Here is a 25,661-nt window from a genome sequence, read left to right on the forward strand (position 1 = left end):
ACATAAGATTTACACTTTAACCCTTACTATTTAACCCATTTTTTGTATTTGAATAAAATACACAATTACCTTTATTCGATTTTAAGTTAAATATTCCAAAGTAATTTAAAGGTAATTACTTACTAGATTATTAAGATAATAATTATTGTTTTTCAAATAAAATAATTATAATTTTATTAAAATCTAAATCATTAATAATAGTAAAATAAGTTTGAAACTTTATTAAATAATATTCATTATTAATTAAACTTAATTAATAATTATAAAAAACAACTATACTAATATTTATTAATTATTTATTAAGTCAATAAATATTAATAAAAATTATTAATAAATTAAAATTTAATAAAATTTAAATTAATAAAATGTTAAAAAAAAATCTTTTAAAAAAAGTAGCGCCTGTGACTTTAAAAAGGTCGCAAGTTTGCGTGCTGCCACGTCAGCTTTGCTGCCATGACAACAGAGAACTGCCATGATAGTACGTCTACTATCACGGCAGCAACTTTGTCGTGCAGCCCATTAAAGGCTGCCAGCAGCCCAAATGGGGCCTTGACAGAAAAAAAGGTAGGTGGGGGTGTGGTGGCCCCGCCTCCCAACAATTATTATATTTATTTATTTTTTTTCAAAATAAATTTATTTAATAACAGTCCTCCCCCCCCCCTCGGGTATTTTTATTATTATAAAGAATTCTATTAATACTTTGATAGAGGAATTACGACAATCTAATCAAATTTTCAATTTAAAATTCTCATTCCATTCAAAACCCTTTCCAGTTTAATTTTCAATTTTAAATCTATTGAAAGAGGGTTCTAATAATATTTTAATCTTCACATATACAGAAGAAACCCACATGCATACCCGCCATTCCAAAATACAATATTGAAAGATTTGTCACAATGAAATTCGGATAAACAATTCGCAATCACGAAGAAGATAGGAATATTACATAACATAATTTAATTGGGTGAACAAAACACAAGAATCTACCTGACTCTGATGCTAAATTTCGCAAACACCCAAAGATTGTAAGAGAAATCTCTTCTCTCAAAACCTTTTCTTTGAAATTTCGTTCTCCAAAATTCCTGGTTTTTCCAAAACTTCCATCCCTGGAAAATGAACTCTAAATTGCTGATAAGGAGTTCTCTCGTAAATTTGGGGCACTAATTGTGCGACCACCCTATAGTGGGCTAGGAGTACCCTAACAAGAGCTAGAAGCTCTTAGTTGAAGAAGCTCTCATCAGACAAGGTTTCCCAATGTGCCTCAAACACATCCCCAACTGCGTGAATCATAGGTCCACAAAATCCGAGCTTGATGTTCCTGAATACTGGATTGCTGACTACCCTAGGGTGCTCCTACATCAAAAAGTTATGCCTACTAGAAGTTGGACTACCTTTTTTGGAACCTTCTATTTTTGCACCGACTTCTAATATGACTTCTAGAAGCTTTGTTTTGGCGCTAACAATTAGATGTAAAAATGTTAAATTTATTCCTAGCCCTAAACTTAAGATAGGCTACTTAAAGCCCATTCTTGAGGTATATAAGCAGTTTTTGGTGGAGTTTGGGAGAAGGTACTATGAGAAGGGTTTTTCTCTAGAATCTAATAATATTGTAGCTCATAGGGCATGTAGTTGGGTTTGTTTTTGCTGTAATGTATATTGTAACTTATCATTTCAAATGATATAAGTTTCCTTTTCTGTTGTGTTCATTTTTGTCTCAAGTTGTACCCTCATCAAGAGAGGAGAAAGTGAACTAGTATGCAAAGAAGAATAAAGAAGGAAGATCATATACGACCCATCCATACACCTTATGGAGGTAGCACTATAGGTCGTATGTTGTACGACATGAGTCTGCTGCATCAAAGTCGTATGACAGGAAGAGGATTGCATCATCGTAGAGGAATTGGCAGATTGCATAGTGGAGGTTGCACATCGTGTTGCATACAACTCACAATATGAAGCAAAGATGTATGAGCCAAACCCAGACAAACATTAGTATGTGACATGAATTGGTCGCATACAATTGATATCGAGGAGGAGATCATGCATACGATGGGTATGAAAGGACTATACGATGTACGACAAACAAGTTACAGTTGGTCTGTATGGTGCAACAAATAGCGGACAGTAGATAGATGAGTTAATGAACTTGTACAAGGAGATACATGAGTTACGAACTTGTACACTATGGTGAAGGAAAGTTACGTCTCTAAGAAGTGTAGTTACAACATTCAATAGAATGTTAGGGCCATAAATGAAAAACTATTACAATCACAGATGACGATTTCAGAAAAGTACAAAAGGATAAAGATGAATAGATTACAATAGAGAATCTAATGTTTGAAAGTGTCACAGGAAGCAAGTGTAGGCCTTGGTGGGAAGGTGCTTAAAACAATCATCCTCTAAAGGATTCAGTCAAAAAAGTGGAAAATGAGAAACAATTTTTGAGGATAAAATAAGAAAACCAATTAGATAGTTGGTACGAAACCCAAGACATGGATCAACATGCAGAGCATCATTTTTAAGGGAAAAAATGGTAAAACCTTTCTAGAAACCAAAGAGCCCTCCTTTACAAGAGCAAACCCTTAATCTTAAGGAAATAAATTCTAACCCAAAAATAAATTCTTTTTAGGGGACAATTATCAAAACACATGAGAAACTTTTTAAAGTGAAAAAAAAAATAAAAACCCTTCAAAAACTTTTAAGGGGAAAAATTATGAAACCCCATTAGAAATACTTGAAGGGAAATAATTATGAAAATTCACAAAAAAAATGTGAAAACTCATTAGGATGTTTTTTAAGGGAAAAAATTATGAAAACCAATCAGCGAAACTTTCATGTGGCAAAACACTAGACTTCACGTGGTAAATAACATACGCAATTAACATACAACTCATAAAAAGCACATGCAAGCAACATGCAAGTACATGTAACCCTCAAAAATCATAGACTTTGCTTAAGCCAAGAATCTCATGATCAAAATTCTTCATTAGGCTTGTGATTTTCAGCAAAAATCTTCGAAGATAAACCACAAAATTTTCATAAAATACTTCCAATGATATTTATTTAAAAAAAAAAAAAATTCTAAATAAAATTCCATAACAACAGATAGTCAAATTTTGCTTAAACAAATTACCAAATTTTGAACTCCCATCAAATCGCTTTGATACCATGTTATGGTAAATCAATGTTGTATCAAATAGAGGAGATGTAAGCTTGTTATATAGTTTTACAAAGATGATGTTTCTATTAAGAAATAATTGTCGACTAAAGGCAAAATTAGAAAGTACCTAATAAACTAAAGACTAGCTAAGATGACCATTAAAGAAACATTACTAAGATTAACTAAGATTTCATCATTTTTAATATGTGACTTTCTCATGTATAATCCATGCACCTTAGCTCGTATTAAACTTTGTGTTGGATTTTTTAATTTTTGAAGTATTTTCGTGGTGAGAGATCATAGAGTGGAGTTTCAAACTTTATAACATTTCCTTAAACACGTAAAAAATGTGTTGAGTAGCGCATATCAAACCTGACGGATTTCTCCTTGGAGTGAGACTTTATGACCATGACAAATTTGCATGCTTGAGTGCATTTTGGACCTAGTCATGGAATTGTATTACCAAGCAACATTCCTCATGTATGGAGAAATAACACGAATGAGTGCCTATGCAAAGAGGTGGCTTATCATTATGGAGTGAAATTCCATGCTTTAGGACGATTTGCATTTTGGAGAGCACTTTCAAGCATGGTGATGGAGATTTGGAGATTTGGCATTTCATCTTAGAATATTCAATATTTGATTCTGCATTTTGTAGTATAAAATTCACATCAACACTTCTTTTCCCACACATTTTAAATAAATCCCGTCATGGTTCTTTCTATACAACAAAACCCCTTGAACCATGAATTGGCGAATCTTCATTCTCAAAGCTTTCCTCTATACTGGATTAAGGTGTGAAGGGCATTTATGATTAAGCAAATAGTAGACAATGTCATCATACCACTCATCCAAAGATACTTCTTCCAACACATACGTTTGTGCTAATCCAAATCTTGTTGTAGTAATTGTTTGTGTCAAAACCAGTATACGAACTAGTTTCATAGATTGTATCTCCATGTCATATTATTTTCGTCTTCTTTCTCGTTATTCATTCTGCATTAGTAATGTCTTTATTGTTGCATCAGGGACCATGTCATATGGTTTGCTTCTCAAAATGTAGTGTCTGAACTTTGTTGTTGCTTTGACTAGAGCATAAGCTTATTTCTTAATATTTGGATATCTTAGCTCTTCATCCTTCATCCTTCACTGGTGAACTCATGAATTCTATCAAATGTCCATCTCTCTCTTTTGTCCTCAAAGTGAGGATTGCCACACACTTATGATCTAAGGCAAAGGAACATATGAAGAACGATTTGGTGTAGTCTAGGTTGACAAGTACATGAGCATCTAAAATAGCTTGTTTGGTTTCTTGGAATGCATTCTTCGCTATAGGTGGCCATTCTATCTTTGCTTCCTTCTTCAACATATCATTTAATGACTTGATTATCTCAACGAATCTTGTAATGAACTTTCTTATGAAGTTGGTCTTACCAGAGAACAACTTTAGTTCTCTTTGATTGCCAGGCAATCCTATTCTTGAAATGACATTAATACATTTTGAATCAATTGAAATTCCACGTCCTAATAGTTTTCCTCTAGTGAAGCCAAACATGCATTTCTTTGGATTAAATGAAATGTTGTACCTTATGCATTTTTCAAATCTCTTATATGATCTTCCCTTCATTTGGAAAACAGAGTGAGATCATCCATGTATATATTGATGCACTTCCCAATCAATTCCTTATAACCCTTTGAAAAGTATCCTTGATGTTGATTAGGCTGAAGGGCATTCTTCTGTAAGCAGACGTGCCCCACTTGGTCATGCATGTAGTTTTTAACCTATCTTCTTCTACCATCACTTGGTTATATTAAGAGTAACCATCACAAATGACTCATTTGAGATCCATTTACAATATGTATTACTTCATCCAGTGATGGTAGTGGGTAGTTTTCCTTGTCCGAAGCTCGGTTTAAATTCCAAAAATCCACCCGCAATCTTATTTGTCCATTTTTCTTTTAAATTGAAAGTAGACCCGTGACCCACGTCGAGTGTCTTACTAGGAAGATGATCCTTGCTAAGAGCATCTTCTTAACTTCTTGATGTATGAATGGCTCAAGCAATGGGTTAACAAGTCTCCGTCTTTGCCAAAATGGTTTACTACCTACCTTGAGGAACCATATGTGTGATGAGGGAGGTGTTGTCATATGTCTTCAAGTCTTCATATCCCTAAGCTATCATGTATGGGATTTCTTTCATAAGCTTTAGGATACTTCCTCTCTCATTAGGGTTACATACTTTTGCAATGAGCACATTTGTGACATGTTCTTTTGTTCCCAAGTTCACCTTTCACACTCCCCTCGACTTACTTGATATTTAAGGGCACTTAATTTGTCTGAGTTGAAAATTCTTTCTAGCTCTATCATTCCTCGGGGGATGGTATTTCTACTTAAATTCACGATCTTATCAATCTGGAACTGTGCTTGTTGCAATTCTCCTCAATAATAACTTGAGTTGCAAACACATCTAAACTTGTGAGGAAGTCGATGATATGTTCGTCATCTTCAAATACTTGGAAATTGGTAATATTATCGGGAACTAAGGTTACTGAAGTCAAATCAACTGTGAATTTCTTCACAGAATCCATGGCCAGGAGTTCCCTTGAACTTGCTTATTGGGCTAGTGAGTTTGCTTCTTAATTACTTGACGGCTATACTTGTCTAATGTTAAATGTATCAATGATCTCAATCAAGTCCCATACTCTATTGTGTGAGCGACCCAATTTTTTATCATGGTACGCATACTGCTTTCTAACTTTCCCAGTCACTACATTCAAATCTTCGCGTGCATGTAGGATTTTGGCACACTTTTGAATAGAAAGTAGTAGTACAAGAACTAATGATTTGTATTCAGCAACATTATTGGTGCACGGGAACTATAATCTTTGCACTGTCAAATAAGTTTCTCCAGTTGGACTAACTAGTTCGATGCCTGCTCTGCTTCCTTTCTTTGACTTTGATCTATAAACCACAATGTCCAATCTTGATTAGTTGTCTATGCATGGAAGATCAAGCACTTGATTCTACAATTTCCTTATGCTTTTCTTGAAAAATCTTGATCTCCATCTTGCTTCCTCACATCGTGGTGTTGCTATCGTCTCTTTTAAGGATTGTCAACATTAATGAATTCTTCATTGTCTCCTGTTACTGCGGTTCACAGGACCATCTTTGGCACTTGGTCTATGGTAGCCTTCCATATTGTGCATGAGATTTCTGAATGGAAGGCATGATGGATTTTGCACGATGGGTAGCATCAAAGTCTGAATGCAATTATCCATACCCAATTAAATCCCTTGTTTAACGCTTTTTAGGACAAATTTCCTAAAGTTTACAAACACGCCTTCCTTACCAATTTAAACACTTTACTTTGTTCTTTTTACCAAGAGTGTTAGATCTGCCCTTAGACTTATCCTTAGGCCCATTCACATCTCCTTTAGACCCTCTTTCTTTATGCCTTCCCCTACCATTGCTAGCATCACCCAAACTACTCAAATCCTTTCTCATTTCTTGTGCTAGCAAAGTTCCAACAAGAGCATCCATCTTTGGATCTTCAAGAGTGGTAGTGATAGCAGGAATGAAAGCATGAATGAATTTTTCCCATTACTCAGGTAAAGATCAAAGAAGAATGATGCATTTATTCTCTTCTTCAACTATTCTATCCATAGAGGCTAGTTGCCTCAAAATCAAATCAAATTAATTTAAATGCTTGGTGATTGCTTCACCTTAAGAGAACAATTTCGTTTAACAAACTTTGGTGTGGTAGATCTAACATATCCGGTTCCATTAAGTGCATGCTGTCTTTTCCTTTGACACAAGATAGTGGAATCTGAGAGACACAATCTAGTTGTACCCCATGCCTTTTTGTCCACCTTATGCCAATCTTCATCAAAAAATCTCTCAGGTTTCTTTTCATTTGTCACAACCACCCCTTGATCTTTTCCTTCAAGGATATCCTCCATTTTAAGCTTCGATAACTTATATCCCATTCCAGTGAATTTTTTAATGTTTAAATGAGGAGAAGTTGTCTAACAAACGGATTTTCATAAAAAATTAAAGGTGATCTAGAAAGAATTTTCCTCAACTAACTATTGAAACAAATATCTTGAATTCCTTTTCATGAGACATTAACTGATTTTAACTACTAACAATTAACCAAGATAACAAAACCAAACTGAAATAATTGTAATAATGATCAATTGAAACAACTGTAACAATGATCAACTGAAATAACTGTAATAATGATCAATTGAAACGACTATACAATGATCAACTGAAATAGCTGTAATAACGATCAATTGAAACAACTGTAACAATGATCAACTGAAATATCGATTTACTATCTTTCTTTGCATACAAGTAAAGTAAATGCAAAACATGAAATAGAAAGAGGAACATATGAGAAGTAACTGGTGAGTCTTTGATTGGTTGTGCAAGCCTCAGCTTTCAGTAAGAGGAGAAGCATTGACTTAGGCTTAACTTCCCAATCTCAGACCATATTCATCCCTGCACAATCTATTGAATAGAAAAGCCCTCCCTACCCTGGGATACGGCTTGGGATACCGGTGTTTAAAATGTCCGCACAGTTATGAACGGACATGTCTGAATAACTGACATTACTGACATCAAGTGATCATAGATGACAAACATGCCTTTAATGACCTTGCCCAAGGTTTTCTGATGGGTTCAATGACCCGATCACCACTGCTCAACTTAACAACAGGGGAACAATAAGTATAAACATGCATGAGCTATCAAATGATTTTCTTTTAAAGATAATTTAGAATTGTTATGTCATGTCTGATTCTTATTTCCATGTTATTGCAGATTTCTATCTCACCTCTTCACCTCTTCTTTGGCTATACAGCCGGTGAGTCCTAGGTGTTTGAATCTTAGAGCAACCATCTCTTTCTATTTTGATCCTCAACTGATATAAGAATATTATATGTTTCTAGCTTATCATATTTTTTGTGATCTGAGAAATGTACTTTAAGACTTGTAGAATAAATACCATTTGATTCTGACATTCAACGGCGTAATAAAGATATGATATCATGTCATGGATACTTGGTTTTGACTCATCATAAGTAGTTCTGTCCTAAAAAGGGACTAACCAATGATATTTAAACAAAGATGATTTACAACATATTCTGAAATTGTATTTTACTGCTGTAATTTCAAAATGCAGTAGTATCTGGAAATAAAACATATTACAATCACTGGGATATGGCGGCAACCACATAACCTGGTAAAATTTAGAAATATAATTGAGTCTTGGCTGGACACTATCAATCAGCCTCCTTCACGGAAGAACTCTGGTTGCAAACTTAGTGCGGTTACTAATCATGTGCTTCAGCAAGGAAAATATATAATGAAATGGTAAATCGTGGCAAGGAAATATGCAGAGGGATAGTGGGTGTAATAATGTAGAGATATGTTGTGAGTAATAATTCCCATGTTCTCTCATGGCTTCATAATATAAAAAGTATTCAAAAAGCCTTTTGGCTTTCAAGAAGCCATAACTTAAAAAGAAAATGACTTAGCTTCTTGAATGCCATTATGCCAAATGTGCATTTTGGTTTCTAGCAAGAATTTGAATAAATAAGAAAAAAGATTTGAAGGTTATAAATCAAGGATAATTATAATATATTTTATCTACTAGCACGTAGATGTGCTTATGAGGTGACATCATATTATTTATTTTATAAAAATAATATTATGGTGTCACATTTATTCCTATATTTATGTGCACGTACATAAATATACGTTATAATGATGTAGTGGAAAAGTCAATAAAAAACCATTTGAGGTACGCATTATTTTTAATTAAAATAATTAATGTTTTAAATGTTTATTTAATAGCTCATGTGGGTTCATTGATTGTACCCTGATGTTCATGTCGTTAGGTCCTTGCCAAGACAATTAAAGGTCACACCTTTCAACCCGATAATTGGACTAAGCTAGTATTCCATTCCGTTGATCCCGTTTAGCAATGCTTCTCCCCTTCATCTTCTCTTGCAATCACCCGTGCAACATTTCTATGCTAATAACAAGTTCCATGATAAATCCATAATAACATTTAATGTAGATAAGGAATTTAATTATTAACCATAATTCCGAAATCAAACAATTGCTAATCATCACATGACAAATAATGGATAACGACCATGATCATTAAACAATTAACATAATGAATACAACATATATATTTAACCACTCTCTTCAGATGATTATGAAAGAAAATCCATTCAATCCAATGTCTATGAATAAATTTAAATTAGGTCAAAATTTGGGATGTAACAAGTTGCAGACATGGTACCAACACAAAAAATGTTGAGATAATAGGTGTTGCACACATTGCATAGTATTGTTATATTGTATTATTTTATTTTATTATGTAATGTTGCACTTAGATGTGCAACATGTAAAGATTTCTATGGAATATATTTGATGAGTTGTATTGTAATATTGTGATAATATTTCATGTAATTATATAATATTAGGGAAACAAATTTTTTTTTTTTCAATATTAAATGTGGAGTCAATGGGTGGGTTAGCATATGGTTTATGTAATACCACTTAGTGGTTTTGTGGGACTTGCTACTATATAAGCAGCCACAAAGGTAGTTGTTGGTGTGAGAAGGAGAAGATAAAAGGGCAAAAGGCAAGAGTTAAGCAAGGCAAGGCTTGACAGGTTAGCCAAAGGAGCATTTGTGAAGGTTGGAAGCATGACATGAAATGTGTGGATTCATGTTTGTTCACATGGATTGCTTGGTAGTGGCTATGGCTTTGAAGGCTTCCATTGTTGTATTGCAATGGTGTTTTCATTGAATAATACATGGTGATAGATGCTTTTGGAGGTTGGGTTTTTTTTCCTCAATGAGGGTTTCCTAGGGTATATTTTGTGTCACAATTTTTGTGAGTATGTTGTCTATTTTCTTGCATGTGGATTTTAATTGCATATTTATTTTAGATCTATTATGGGTTATGGGGAAATGATTATATTCTTTATTGCAAGTTTCTTTACAAGTGGTATTAGAGCTATGGTTTTATTATTGTAACCCTAGATTGAATCCATGGGAATGCGTGAAAGGATAAAAGAAAGGGCAAGATATGTGTTGTTTATTGCAGATCTGAAGTTTTTGAGTTTGATGTTATGATGTGATATTGATAGATTTTGGGCATGTGAAATTTTTGGACAAAAAGGTTTTTTGGATATTTCATTTAAATGAGGGTTTTTAGGTGGAGCTTGTAGAAACGACCTCGTAGGTAAAAGTAGACCTCACCATTGAATTCAAGTTGACGTTTCTATAAATATTGATATATAATATATCTTAATTTGGCCATGTTCAGAGGAAATGAAAGAGTTTTTTAGTTTTAATGCATGATGGTCGTCAAATTTAATCTTGTCAGAATTTTCGTCACAAAAAAAAATTTCATAGTGAAAATAGTAAAAACACTTAGTAAAATGACCATAACTTTCTCTCAGAATGTCGGATTTTAGACTTCTAATATGCATTGAAAAGCTAATTCAGAGCACTACAACTTGGTGTAGTTTTGGTTTTGTGATTTTGACATTTTGTTAGATTTTTAGAGCCCAAAAGTTGGATATTATTTATTTTGAGCATAAATTAGGGCATAGCTTGGACATATAGAGTCGGATTTTGGACTTTGAGTAGTCAACGAAAAGCTCTTAGAGAGTTCTACGCATTGGTTCAAATTTGGTGCAGCTCTGACATGGTTTATTTGGTGATATATTAATCTAAACAGTTTATAATATATATTGACTATGGTAGTTGTTGGTTCCCAAAACTGCAGATTGGAATCCTATGAGCCTTGCCTACTCGATGCTGGGATATCCAACTGGTTAAGGCCAACTTGATGGGATCAATCAATGTGATCTAAATCCCCTGCACTTCCAGCTCTGCAAGACTGAGGCGGGTGCACCTAATCTTGGATAAAACACTTAGATCCAAGACACTTAAAACAGATCAATCAGAGCACAAACACAATAAATATTTTCCAAATGGCAAGAAATATAGGAAAACTTTAAACTTGAGATTTATGAGCTGAGAACAAAAAAAAATGATGGAGATAACGTTTTAAATAAAGTATAAATATAGATTAATGCAATATATGAATATATTATTTTCTCAGAGGCAAGAATTCAAACAATTGCCAGCATCTGGATTATGAATTAAGAGCAAAAGACCAGTGCCTAATTAGATGGGCAATAGAGTCAAAAATCATCAACTAAAACGTACAACTTTATAAAATCCAATATATCCAAATTATAAATAATTTTAATATTCAGACGTGAAGGATCAATTATTTAAATGCAATTTTAAATAAGTCTAAAATGCACTTTAACTCTTACAGAGACAAATTAGACATAAATATGGAAACAAATAGAATATTTCACAATATTTATGCTTATTGAATTTAAAATGCGATAATGATCCCATCCACCTATCCTGAACATTAAAATATTTATAAAAAATAAATAAAAGACATTTATAAAGGACACAATTAATAATGAGTTAAACTCTAATGCAAATATATTAAATAAATTCTTCTTTACAGATTTTGCCGGGAAATAAAAATTATATGTAGACATTCTTCATGGATGATCAATTTACTGCAAATTTTCAATCCTGGACTCGCATATAAATCTGCTCGATAATCCAAAATCCAGAAGCTTTGTTCAATTGCTCATTTCTCGACCAAATAAATAATATAATATATCACCGTGCACAGGCAGGCAAAAAATTTAAAATATGAATAATGAATAATGTCGTGTGTCCATGATCGATTTTACATATCATATTTATAAGAAAGAAAAAGGTTTCCGTTGCTTCTCTAAGCGTCGCACCTTTTGAGAAAAATTAAACAATGTTTCAATTTTTAATACAATAGCAACAACCTGTGATTTAATTACTCCTTCAAAATTTTCAATTATTGGCAAGCGCTTGTATACTTTGAATGGTTAATTTAACTATATACAAGTGAGAGTATAATTCCCGATGGCACTTGACCTCCATCACACATCCTCCATTGTTTGCGTTCTCTGTGTCCATCTAAAGCTTGCTGGCACCGAAGGCAATCATGAATCCTTTGCTTTATCCAATTTGCGGCAAGCGTCCATACTCAGGCTTTTAGGTAACCTCGTGTGAAGTGCCATTTTTACGCCTCCATTCAACACGTATGCACCTCACGTCAAGTGCCTTTGCTCCTTCGTATACCTACAACAAAAGGGGATATGTTAAGAATCGATCAATAAAAAGTAAAGCTTCAGTGCAGATGCAGGATGCAACGGCTATAGATTTGTTTGATTATCCATCGGCAACTCTCAGGGTCTGCCCGTTAATAACTCCTTTCCTTTATTTGATGCTCCTTCGCATGATGACTCCCACATCCGAATGTACTCACGGTGCATATATCTGCTGCAGACATAAAGTCTCCATGTGCTCGACTTCCCTTTACAAGCACACCAACAATCCAATTGCCTCCCTATTTAATTGAATCCATAAGGAATGGGATGAAAATCTCATCAAAGAGTAACAGGTTGTACAATGATCAATAATCAGAAACTCAACTTGCAGATGAATATTGATTGCATTAATCAAGATATATGTGATTCTTAGAGGTCTGCAAAATATACACAAAACCAGCCAGTACTTCCTACGCTGAAAACAGTTTTCAGTGACTTTTCTGTACTGGGAACAAATATCAGCACAGAAAACCAATATGCCTATATAGAATTCAATTTGATGGCCTTCTAAAAGCCAAAGCTGCACCCATTATGACCGCCATCACGATCCCCAAACCTGCACCTAAAGAGGCACCCACCAAAGCTGATGCAGAAGAGTTTAGTTTTCCATGTGGACGACTGAGTGCATCTGCTGTCTGCATTTGCTATTAATAGTCTATCTCTTGCAAGCTCTTGTAAGGCAGACCCTTCGAAACTCATTAGCACGCTCTTCACAAGTTTGTGTAACTAATTTTGGATTTGTTATGGTTAGATAAATCAAAAAAGTCTTAGTAGATTCAAAAAAGTGTTCAAGCTCACTTCTCATCAGGTTTAGCCTATTATTAATTGTCAAAAACATGTTTAAACCATTTTCACCTCTGCTGCTGTTTTACTGTGACGACATTGTTTCATTGTGCATGATATCATTACATCTGCAATCTAGATCAAAACTCACAAGCCTGTAAGTGGCACTTTACTTATTGCCTAATTCCATGATGCAGGTATAATAGGAAAATAACAACAGAGTTGAGATAGAAGTGAAAATAGCTGATCGATCACAAATCCTGCAAAACTTTATAAAATAAAACAACCACATTAATCAAACAATAAGAATGTCTAGGATAATGCATAGAATGGAGTCCCTAAAAATTGGATGCCATCAGTAGTATTGTGAGTTTATGACATTGTATGTTTGAAGATTTGGATTTGATGTCATTGTATACTCATTTCCTATTTTAGATTGGTCTCATGATGATATGGTTATTATTGTTTGGTTTGGATATGTATGATGACTTGTTGGGTTTACAAGTTGTGTAGTATTGTAAGTGGTCTATACTTACAAGTTGCATTTATAGTTTGGTTATAGGTTGTCTTTGTCTATTGATCTTTCATTATTGATGCATATTTAGATCGGTGGCTTGGATTTGGGTTGTTTACGCCCTAAGTCACACGATTTGCTGATTTTTTTATTCATGTAGAAGGGATGAGATGTTACCAGGTACAATCATGGTAGAGGATTGTGGTTGACTATTTTATGCTGATAGGTTGGACACTTTAAGAGTCAGATGCTTAGTTCTTGGTTGAGGATCATGGTTATTTGATTTATTTTGAGGAGCTCATGATGTGCACTTTGAGTTCTTTGATGGTTTGATGCCTTGGTTGATTGTCATGATTAGAGGATGGATTTTTCATCATGATGTCATGGATAGCTTGGATACATGGTTTAGTGGGAGCTTGTGATAGTGATGAGGTGACAGTGCAGGATTAGTTCCTAGTTTGGAGATCTTGGTTTCGCTTGGTACTAACACCTTGGTTGTGGGTGTAGACTCGGAGTATCTTCATGTAGGAGATGGATTTTATGATGTCATGGGTTGCTTGGTACCATAATTGAGTGAGAGTTTTTGGCATTGATATATTTATTGAGTGTTTGCATATGTTGGAGATTTGTCTTAGATCATGTTGCTACAGAAGTGTCTTTGACATTTGCATGATGCACTTGTTATCTTCATGGTGTGTGGAGATGGTTGCATCTTGAGGACACATAGGGTTTTTGGTAAATGTGTGGTTTATGCTTTCATTTGACATGTTATCCTTGATATTAGGATAGTTTTATTATTATTTCGTGGTGTACTCTTGATACACGTTAAGAGTTTTGACATGTTATAATATGTTCATATGGAGTATGTTATCTCTTTGGTTGAGATGGTTAGATCATGTTGTCATGTTTATGCTCTTGAGGCTATGGTTAACCTTGACATTGATCTTGGCTTAGTTTCTTGGTATTGAGTACATTGATCATAAGTTGGATACTTCATGATATTGCTATGTTGCATTTGGAGTTGGCATGGATTGATTGGTTACAGGTGCTCATGGATACTTAGGGATGGTGGTGATGCTGATTTTTCTTGGATTAGAGAAGTATTTGTTGGGATAGTTGATGGTTTCAGCAAAAAGTCTGAGGGACATTCACCTGACATGGACTTGAGAGGAGATTATTCTTAGATGAGTCTTGGTTTGAGATCTGGATATCTTGATGAGCATTCTCATTCCCCACTCTTTGTCTAATCGGTGGTTTGTTACTTGAGAGGTATAGTCCATTATTTCTCTCAGGTGCATTATATGTATGTTTGTCTTTTATGCATATAAATCTTGAGCTATGGTACATGAGTTAGTTCTGGAGGGTTCATTTGAGAGATAGTTTAGCATTGGTTATCTCCATTTGCATATGTTATTATGTTGGTTGAGTTTGGGAGATGGTTTTATATTGGGCATATTCCTTGGTTCAGGAATAGTTTGAGTTTGTTTTTCTTGTGAGAGGCTTACATCTATGATTAGTTATATGATATGGTGTGGGTGTTGTTGAGGCTTCTTGGTTGAGGTTTTATGGAGGAGATCATACTTACACAGTTTACATTTAGAGGTGTGTGTAGAAGGATATGATACAAGTTATGATTTGCATGATTTCTCTTTGGTCTTGGTTATCTTCCTAGATGTTCAGTTTTGCTTACATTGGATTTGAGATTGGTTGGAGATTGTGATCACTGGTTTGTGCTCATGTATGTCATGTGAGAGATGACATGGTTATTCCTTTATCTCTTTCCTTTGTTGGTTATGGAGAGCTTGGGGGAACTGTTAGAGACTTTTTATGAGAGTTGTTCTTGTAGATTATTGGTTTATGTATTGTGGATGTCCTTAAGACTGCATGGATTCACTTCTTTGAAATGTTGAGTGGATTGGTTATAGATTTGACATTATATTTTGCAGTGGGAGCTTCTTGGTATATATGTGGCAGGTATTGCTCTTGAGGCTTGTGATTGCAGGTTACAGATTGAATATGTTGATGATGTTAGATTCACTTGGTATATCTTTGGATGTATGGATAGTTGGATGGGTTTAGCAGTTGCTGTTGGTGATATTTTAGCAATGGATATTTTGACAACTATAGATACATGTGACTATCTTTAGATTAGGTTTTTGTGCTTGGCATTTCAGTTGGTATATGCTTTTGTGATCTTCTAATGTGACAGGTTGGGTGGCTTTCTCTTTGGATGACTTCTTGATGTAGGAGCATCCTAGGCTTTCCTGCAATCCTGCATGTTTGGAGGGATTTTGGTTAAGTGTTGAGGAGCATCGAGCTTGGATTTTGGTGGAGTTGTGCTTTTCGTGGTTAGGGATGTGTTGGAGACACATTGGAGAACCTTTCCTCATGATTGCACAGAGATTAGATGGATTGAGTTGAAGTTTGAGCTGTTTTTACCTTGTTGTTGGAACTGTGTTTTTCTGGTTTCTGGTTGCTTGTTGCAGACCATGCAACTAATTTTGTGCAATGAATGAGAGGATGCGCTTTTCAGGGATTGAAAAGGACCTAGAGTACTATCTATGGTTAAGGGCGCAACTTCTAATTCTTCATAAGTTGGAAGATATGGCAATTCTCCTGGAGTATCGATTTTTGGCAGTTTTGCACGACAATTTTTTGTGCTTGACTTTCGGGATGGATGCGCACTTATCCTTGATGATTCAGCCTTTGCACATTCTAGGGGTTGTAGAGGACCTAAAGTTCTACCACAGTTTGAAGCGTGACTACTAATTCAATCGGAGCTAGGAGATCTTGCGATTTTGCTCGGGTATCGATTTCTGAACAGTTAATTGTTTTTGGAGGCCGATTTTTGGCTTTTCAAGTATTTAATTTTAGTTTTTAGTATTCTGGGCCGACTTGTGGCTTAGATTATTATAAGTAGGGGTCTTGTGGAGTTTTTTAGTCATTCAGTTAAGAGTGGAGAATGGCTAAAGAGCGAGTTTTCCCTGAGTCTGTGGATAGAGGACCAAATGTGAGGCAGTTTACAATGGGATTGTGATGGAGTTGTGAATGTGTGGACAGAGCGCCAAATGTGAGGTAGTGTACACTTGGATCTTATAAAGTTGGAGCAGAGCTAGGGCTGTGGCTAGAAAACAAGGAGATTGCTTCGTGGGCTTGCGAGTACACGTTTAGATTTCTTTGGTGGTTTCTTTCAAATTGTTGTTATGTTACAGATATGGACTAGCTAGGATTAGTGTTTGGGTTGGATCTTGCAGAACTGATTGCGTAATTGCTATTTGTATTCGGCCCTAACCCGAAAGGCCTTACAGTCGGGCATATTGCATGTAATCAGTTATATTTTATGAACAAATTATTGTAATTTGGTATCAGATCTTGCATTGTTGCTTCTTGCTGTTGTGTTTCCGCTGTGTGGTTATATCGTTGGGGGCTAGGACATCTCCTTTGGGGATTCTCCTGCCTTGTGCTGTGTCAGATGGTATCAGAGCGAAGGTTGTTCTTGAGCATGTAGACAGATCATTGAAGCTGAGGTAGTTTGCACTAGGACTTGGGTTGAAGTAGATCTGAGTTGATCTTGATTTGTTGGTGTATTTGTTGCTTAGGGTTTGCTAAAATTTTGGAAGATGCCTCCAAGAAGATTGGACCCTAGGGCGATTGATGATATTAGTGATGCTATAGAAGAACGGATCTTAGAGAAGATGAGAGTAGAATTCAGATCTGAGATTGGATTGATGAAGAGTGACATGATTGCTGAAATTGTAAGTGCTTTAGGTGGTGTTCCTAAACATGTGGGTACTGAAGATGGTTATGAGGAAGTTGCTGAAGACTTTTGAATTTGCCGAATCAAGTTGTGACGCTAGAATTGATCGTATGGAGAGACCTACGGGAAATAGGGTTGGTCAGTTTGCTGGACGTGGATCTCAGTTGAAGCTGAAGCATAAGATGAAGGTTTCTAATTTTTTGGGTACTTTGAATCTTGAAGACCTGATTGATTGGATTGGTGAATTGGAAGACTACTTTGAGCTTGAGGACATTGAGGATCCTCTCAGAGTAAGGTTGGCACAAACTAAGCTGAAGGGACATGCTGCTCTTTGGTGGAAAGAACTACAAAGAGATAGAGAAGAGGAAGGTGAAATGAAGATCACTAGATGGAAATTGATGGTGACTAAGTTGAAGGCTAAGTTCATTCCTGTTGATTATGAACTTGAGTTGTTTAAAAAGTTCCAGAATTTGAATCAGAAGGATATGACTGTGAAAGATTATATAGAGGAGTTCTATAAGTTGACTGTTCGGTTTGGACATAGAGAATTGTCAAAAGAGAAGGTAGCTTGGTATATTAATGGTTTGAGATTCAATATTCAGGATGAGGTTGGTACGCTGGATATTTCTTCAGTTAAGGATGCTTATCAGTATGCTTTAAGAGCAGAGGAGAAGCTAAAGAGGAAGAGTCAAGGTAGTTCCCGAGGGAAGGAGAAGCAGGATAGTTCGGCACAAGATAAACCAAAAGCAAAAGGTGAACCAAAACCTATTGAGCAAAAAATGAGGATAGGTGGAGGTGAGTTCAGAGGTAATTGTTTCAAGTGTGGTCAAGAAGGGCATAGATCTTTTGAATGTCCGATTGGGAGGACAATTGTTGTTGTGAATGAGGTTGTAGTCCAGGACAGTTAGCTTGAGCAAGGAGAGAGTTTGCTAGCTCGGTGAGTACTGGTTAGTGAGAGGACATTGGATTCTTGTTAGAGAACTAGTTTGTTTAGGACTACTTGTAAGTCTGGTGGTAAAGTCTATTGTGGATGGTGGTAGTACTGATAACCTTGTTGCGGAGGAGATGGTTCAGAAACTTGGTTTGAAGAGAATGAGACGTTCTTATCCTTATAGGATTGGCTGGTTGCAAGGTGAGCATACTTTGGAAGTGAAGGAGCAATGCCTTGTTGATTTCCAGATTGGGCAGTATAAGGATCAAGTGTTGTGTGATATTGTGGATATGAACAGTTGCCATGTGTTACTTGGCAGACCTTGGCAATATGATTGCATGGGTGTCTATGATTATGTTAGGAATGTGTTTATTGTTGAGAAAGGTGGTAGGAAGAATGAAGAGCTTGGTAGGAGGAACCTGAGTATTGGCAACCGAGTTGAGTTGGCAGATTCTGAGAAAGTTGGAGATCAGCATGGAAAGTAGACTTATGGAACACTTGTGGTGGATGTGAAGAAGAAGAAAAATAAAGGAAAGAGTGTGCAAGTTGAAGACTTGGAGGACGTGTATGTGAAAAACTAGTTTGGGATTTATGTACCGAATCCCAAAAGATGTTCCTTGAGTTACTAGAATATCTTTTCGAACCTGGGGTGTCTGATGCAGGAACATCCTAGGCTTTCCTACAATGCTTTATGTTTGGAGGGATTTTGGTTAAGTGTTGAGGAGCATTGAGCTTGGATTTTGGTGGAGTTATGCTTTTCATTGTTAAGGATGTGTTGGAGACACATTGGAGAACCTTTCCTCATGATTGCATAGAGATTGGATGAATTGAGTTGAAGTTTGGGTTGTTTTTACCTTGTTGCTGGAACTGTGTTTTTTTGGCTTCTGGGTGCTTGTTGCAGATCATGTAACTAATTTTGTGCAATGAATGAGAGGATGTGCTTTTCAAGAATTGAAGAGGGCCTAGAGTACTATCTATGGTTAAGGGCGCAACTTCTAATTGTTCATAAGTTGGGAGATATGGCAATTCTCCCGGAGTATTGATTTCTGGTAGTTTTGCACAACAATTTTTTGTGCTTGACTTTCAGGATGGATGTGCACTTATCCTTGATGATTCAACCTTTGTGCATTTTAGGAGTTGTAGAGGACCTAAAGTTCTACCCACAGTTCGAAGCACAAGTTCTAATTCAATTAGAGCTAGGAGATATCACAATTTTGCTTAGGTATCGATTTCTAAACAATTAATTATTGTTGGAGGCCGACTTATGGCTCTTTAAGTATTTAATTTTTGTTTTTAGCATTCTGGGCCGACTTGTGACTTAGATTAGTATAATTAGGGGTCTTGTGTCTTTTAGTCATTCAGTTGAGAGTGGAGAGTGGCTGAAGAGCGAGTTTTCCCCGAGTCTATGGATAGAGCGCCGAATGTGAGGCAGTTTACAGTAGGATTGTGATGGAGTTGTGAATGTACGGATAAAGCGCCGAATGTGAGCTAGGGTACACTTGGATCTTAGATAAAGTTGGAGCAGAGCTAGGGCTGCAACTAGAAAACACGAAGATTGTTTGGTGGGCTTGCGAGCACGAGTTTAGATTTCCTTGGTGGTTTCTTCCAAATTGCTGTTATGTTACAAATCTGGACTAGCTAGGATTAGTGTTTGGATTGGATCTTGAGGGATCTTGCAGAACTGATTTTGTAATTGCTGTTTGTATTTGGCCCTAACTCGGAAGGCCTTACAGTCGGGCATATTGCATATAATCAGTTATATTTTATGAACAAATTATTGTAATTTGGTATCAGATCTTGCATTGTTGCTTCTTGCTGTTGTGTTTCCGTTGTGTGGTTATATAGCTGGGGGCTAGGACATCTCCTTTGGGGCTTCTCCTGCCTTGTATTACGTCACTTCTATGTATGTTTAATGGCAGTGGCATAATAGGATGTAAGATCATTGATGTTTGAGATGTTGGATACTTTGATTTTGTTGGGGTACCAGGATGGAGCACTTCATATACTTTGATCCATGATGGTGGATGTGCTAGGAGGGATTGTTCCCTTGTTCATTTATGTGGCTACAGATTGACCATATGCAATGTATACAAGTGGGAGATTGTTGAGATAATGGGTGTTGCACACATTGCATAATATTATTATATTGTATTATTTTATTTTATTATGTAATGTTGCACCTAAATGGATGTGCAACATGTAAAAATTCCCATGGGATATACTTGATGAGTTGTATTGTAACATTGTGATAATATTTCATGTAATTATTTAATAGGGGGGAAAAAATTAAATTTCCAATATTAAATATGGGGTCAATGGATTAGGTAGCACATGGTTTATGCAATATCACTTAATGGTTTTGTGGGACTTGTTACTATATAAGTAGCCACAAGGGTAGTTCTTGGTGTGAGAAAGAGAAGATAGAAGGGAAAAAGGCAAGAGTCAAGCAAGGAAAGGCTTGACAGGTTAGCCAAGGAAGCATTTGTGAAGGTTGGAAGCATGGCATAGGATATGTGGATTCATGCTTGTTCACATGGATTGCTTGGTAGTGGCTATGTCTTTGAAGGCTTTCATAGTTGTATTGTAATGTTGTTTTTGTTGAATAATACATGGTGATAGATGCTTTTGGAGGTTGGTTTTTTTTTCTCAATGAGGGTTTTCCAGGGTATATCTTGTGTCACAATTTTTGTGGGTATGTTGTCTATTTTCTTGTATGTGGATTTTAATTGCATATTTATTTTGGATCTATTATGGGTTATGTAGAAATGGTTATATTCTTTATTGCAAGTTTCCTTACAGAAAACAAATCAAACGAAACTCTCACAAAGCTAAAAAATTCTCCCTTCTACCACTGAAGACGTAGAATTGGCCATGCTATGATACCTCATGTTGTTAAATAAGAGGTAAATGGCAATAACTAAAGCTTAAATTAAATGTAAAATAGAGATTAGTGTGTTTACCAATTTGACATTAAATTAGCTATAACAGTGAAAGCATGAAAGGAACCAATACATAACACAGTGTATAATGTGGAGAAACCCTTTTGGGAAATAATTCATTAACTCCACCAAAGAAGAGTTTTTGAGTCTTCAATCTAATGGTACATACTACAACCCTTGCAAAGCTGCTTGAATAAAACCTTGTTAAAACTCCACTCCAAGCACCTATTTTTATAGGAAAATAATGCAACCATGAAGAATGGCATCTAAGAATGAAAATTGATGTCTCTCATCTTGTAATCATCATTCTACAGCTCATAATGACCTCTTATGTATGTCCTTATAGCTATCATAAGACATCATTCATGCATGGGTGCTTAGGGATCAAAGTAGCAAAGATTATGTCATCATATAATATTATGACCGGTGTCATAGCTGTCACAAATGTTCAACTTTATCACGGATGTCATAACACCCCTAAAATAGTAGATTCCCAAGGTCCCATGATAGGGAGATCTTCACTTTGAGTACCTAATTACTTGGACTCCTACTTAGGCCTTCTCTTTAGATTTCCTAGGGTTCACTCTTCAACCCCCAACCCTAAGGAGTAACCTCTCTAACTCTCTATTCCTCAAGATCTCTCTACCAAGTCAATACTTCACTATATTTCCTTAAACTCACAAAGGTAAGTTCACTTCCAAAACTCTCCATGACTATGGCCAACTTCAAGATGGATGGATGGGCCTCTATACTACTTAGATCAACCCTTCTTGGCATCAAAATACCCAATCATGCAACACTTTTCCTACCGATCTCATGGATCCCTCTATTTTAGAGCTAGTAGTCTTTTAGGTCTCATTAGGTTTTTGCCTAACAACTTTGAAACTTGCCAAAGAAGTTCAAAAACAAACTCTTGATTTAGATACCCATTTGGAAGGACTCAAAAGATTTTTAGGGTCTTGATTCCCCAAAGTGTCTGTACACCACTGATTACAAATTGGGTTATGTACTTAAGGGTTTGAACTGATTCTTGTTTCTTTGTTTGAACTTGGTTCATTTGGTTTCACCAATCATTACCAAAGCTTCCAAGGCCTCCTACACATTCCAACAACACATTAAGATACTCTAGTCTCATTTCCCAATCCATCGATTCATTCTTTTTGCAACTGTAATAATGCTTGCTCCTAGCCGGGTGCTCACAATCTCGCCTAGGGAAAGCCTTCAAAAATAGTAAACATCTTTTCAATCCCAACTTGAAACATTACTATGTAAATTGAATGCGCTTTCTGATCCCCAAAGGTCGTGGAGAACCCATGGTGGGATTTCAAGAAAATGGCATATTTATTGAATAAGGCTTGGTTTTGGCAGTTAACAAGCCAGTGGACTTATAATTTTAAATCACTATGCAAAACCTTACCCTAAGTTGTACCAAAACTTACAAAGTAAGGAAACAATATCAACTAGCTATGTATAGTAAGAAATCCACGAATTCAATCCATTAAAGACCAATTGCTCAACTTGCATGCTTGACTGTGGTAAAAATTGCTATAAATGTTGTCAGTTTGCTATTGAAATTTGTGTAATTCCTAAACCAGCCTTTACAGTGGGAATTGGATGGCCTTAAATAACTTCATATGTCATGTTCCAACTGCTGGAACCGACCCATAATTACTTTTGAGCATTTTTCAATTTCTTGTCCAAATGTTGTCATGACAACATTGTAAAGTTGCAATGTTGTGAATGACAACTTTGCAACTTTTGTGCATTTTTCCCTATTTCAAACCATGAACACTCCTAATTGATGTAGAATGACTAATTAGACATTATTAGTCCTTTCTACACTTTCCAAATGATTTAAGGACATTTTACATATTTTGCCCAATTTGCCCAAACTTGGCAATTTCTTGTCAACTTGACAACTTCTTGCCAACTATTGGCATCTCTTGCCCAAACATACTAGTTAATTCACAAATCACACCAACATACCTGTGGGACCCTATTGAAGTCCTTATTCTTCAATGATCTGGCTAGGATCATTTACAAGCCAAAATGAGTTAGGGTTTTAGCCTAAACCCTAGGTGCCCTTGCACCATCTCACCCTTTACCAGAAAAACCCCCAAAAATTATTTTGTCCACCTTTTCTCTTTTCATCTAATTAATATTATTTATTGCGAGTTCTTTAAGGTTTTGGTGCACATTTCAAAAAATTTCTTTTGCCAAGTTATTTATGCATGTGTGAGTTGAGTCTGTGAAAGAAATCATCTTTTTATTGGGTTTTTGATGGTGTTACTTAAGTTGTAAATTTTAATTAAGATGCAACCTTAATAGACCTGTTGATTAGACTTGCTCTAATTAAGCTATTTTAGACAACCAAGTAGAATCTGTGCTTGTGACATACATTGTATTATCACTTAATTAAACATGCTTGTAAAACTACATGGTTTGCTGTTTTTAAAAATGAGACCGAATAATGGTGTTTGGCACATCATTAAATTTATGTAACTGGATCAGATTATAGGAGGAATACAAACACATTAATATATCAAATTCTAAGGACCAGTTTATGGTTTTCTAAGTTGGAAAATCGAATTTGAGGTGGAATAACAACAAATTTGTCATTTGGTTCAATCTCGCCATATGAAGTTAAATTTACTAAACAGTATTTTTACAGATTCCGATTCTTTGGGGGTTAAATAACAGGGACTCCATAGTACCATATTCTTCCAAACTTGGCTTTCTATGTTAATTTCTTAAGATGATAATGATGAAAATTTCAAGGTTTTCTTACTCAATTGCATAGGTTTCGAGATGTGTATGCTGTATAAATTATTTTTTTGATATAAGAGTTTTATCTACAACTGCAAAATGTCAAATAAAATTTCTCTAAAACCTGGCAGGGGATTCATAGCATGGACTAGAAACTAACCCAAACAATAATTTTACGAGTGAGCCTTATCATTTTCATAGGTCCATATGCTACTTCATTTCTAATAAACAAAATTGATCTATCTTGCTGATTATTTGCTTTATATTCTATAGCACATTACTTTATATCTCTGAGCATGGAGTGTTCTTTTTAATTTTCTCCAAGACTTAGTGGATCTCTGAATGTTTATACTTTACAGGTATCCTAATGCTAAAGCATGTCCTGGAGTGGAGAAAATGTTTTTTGGTTTTCATCATAGTCTGATTGGACATCTGAATTTTTTACAGATATGCCTATGCCCCCGAATCAGCACGAGTTGATTGGAACACATTCACAAAGGGCTACTTTTTGAATAGAGATACATTAGTTGCTGTGATGCTTCTTGTTGATGCTAGTGTCCCACCACAGAAAGTTGACCTTGATTGTGCTAATTGGCTTGGCCGCAACAATGTATGTTGAAATTTATCTGGATAGGGTGCTTGTGCTTTTTATGTTTCTTGCAAATAGTTTGTTGATGCTAATTTTGACACTTACTGTGTGTTCATATTGCAGATTCCATTAACTTTCGTGTTTACAAAATGTGACAAAAGGAAATCAGGAAAGAGTGGTCTAAAACCCCCTGAGAGAAACATCCGAGATTTTCAAGATTTTATCAAGAAAAACTATCATGAGCCCCCTCCCTGGATAATGACCAGCAGCGTTAGCAATCTCGGAAGAGATGATCTTTTGTTACACATGTCTCAGCTTAGACATTACTGGGATAATTAGTGAGGTGGACATCATTAGATGATGAGTTGCCAATACAGGATATTTGCGATTATTGAAAATTGTTCCATGACAGTGTTGTATTTATCCCAAAGTGCTATTTGAGATTGTTTCTTAAATGACGCTCCATGTATAATATATTCTTGGGTTGTTATGGTGTTGAGGCTTGCTGAAATAAGGTCTGTTGGATTACTTTTAATATCTTAGTCCTATTTCTAGTTATATATGATTTCTTAGGGAGAAATTAACCAAATATGGTCATCATACTGAGTTTCATATCCATTTGTAGCTCAGCATTGGTTCCAATTATTGATAGTAAGTACTTTGGTTGACAGAAACTTTGCATGGAAACAAATCACTTTTGTTCATTGTAAGTTATAGATTTGGCACAGGCCATGATGGTTGATGCCTCACCCTAGTGAGGCTTTCAACTTCTTCCCTTTATTCCCTTGAATTTCTTGAGGAAAATTATTTTAGTTTAGTATTTATGTACTGAACAAAACCTTGAGGAAAATTATACTCTGAAACCTAAATATCGATCTCAAGCTAAAAATCCATCCTTTAAGTTTAGTATTTTCCATCCTCATTGCAGCATGCCATCTACAATGAACTTGGGAA

At 35.6% G+C, this 25,661-nt stretch overlaps 1 protein-coding gene across 1 annotated transcript in view; it reads left to right on the forward strand.

Annotated features, from left to right (window-relative positions):
- The window catches only part of LOC149531705 (GTP-binding protein At2g22870-like), a 108,903-nt gene extending 83,699 nt beyond the window's left edge, over nucleotides 1–25,204 (forward strand). Inside the window, exons 3-4 of the mRNA XM_089809783.1 lie at nucleotides 24,566–24,728; nucleotides 24,831–25,204. Of these exons, the coding sequence (XP_089665909.1) occupies nucleotides 24,566–24,728; nucleotides 24,831–25,046 (379 nt within the window). The 3' untranslated portion in view covers nucleotides 25,047–25,204. The remainder of the gene's footprint in view (nucleotides 1–24,565; nucleotides 24,729–24,830) is intronic.
- Nucleotides 25,205–25,661: the final 457 nt, after the last annotated feature.

Source organism: Cupressus sempervirens, chromosome 11, assembly GCF_028749045.1.
Source record: "Cupressus sempervirens isolate cs-2001-9-10 chromosome 11, ASM2874904v1, whole genome shotgun sequence".
NCBI classification, from domain to species: domain Eukaryota; kingdom Viridiplantae; phylum Streptophyta; class Pinopsida; order Cupressales; family Cupressaceae; genus Cupressus; species Cupressus sempervirens.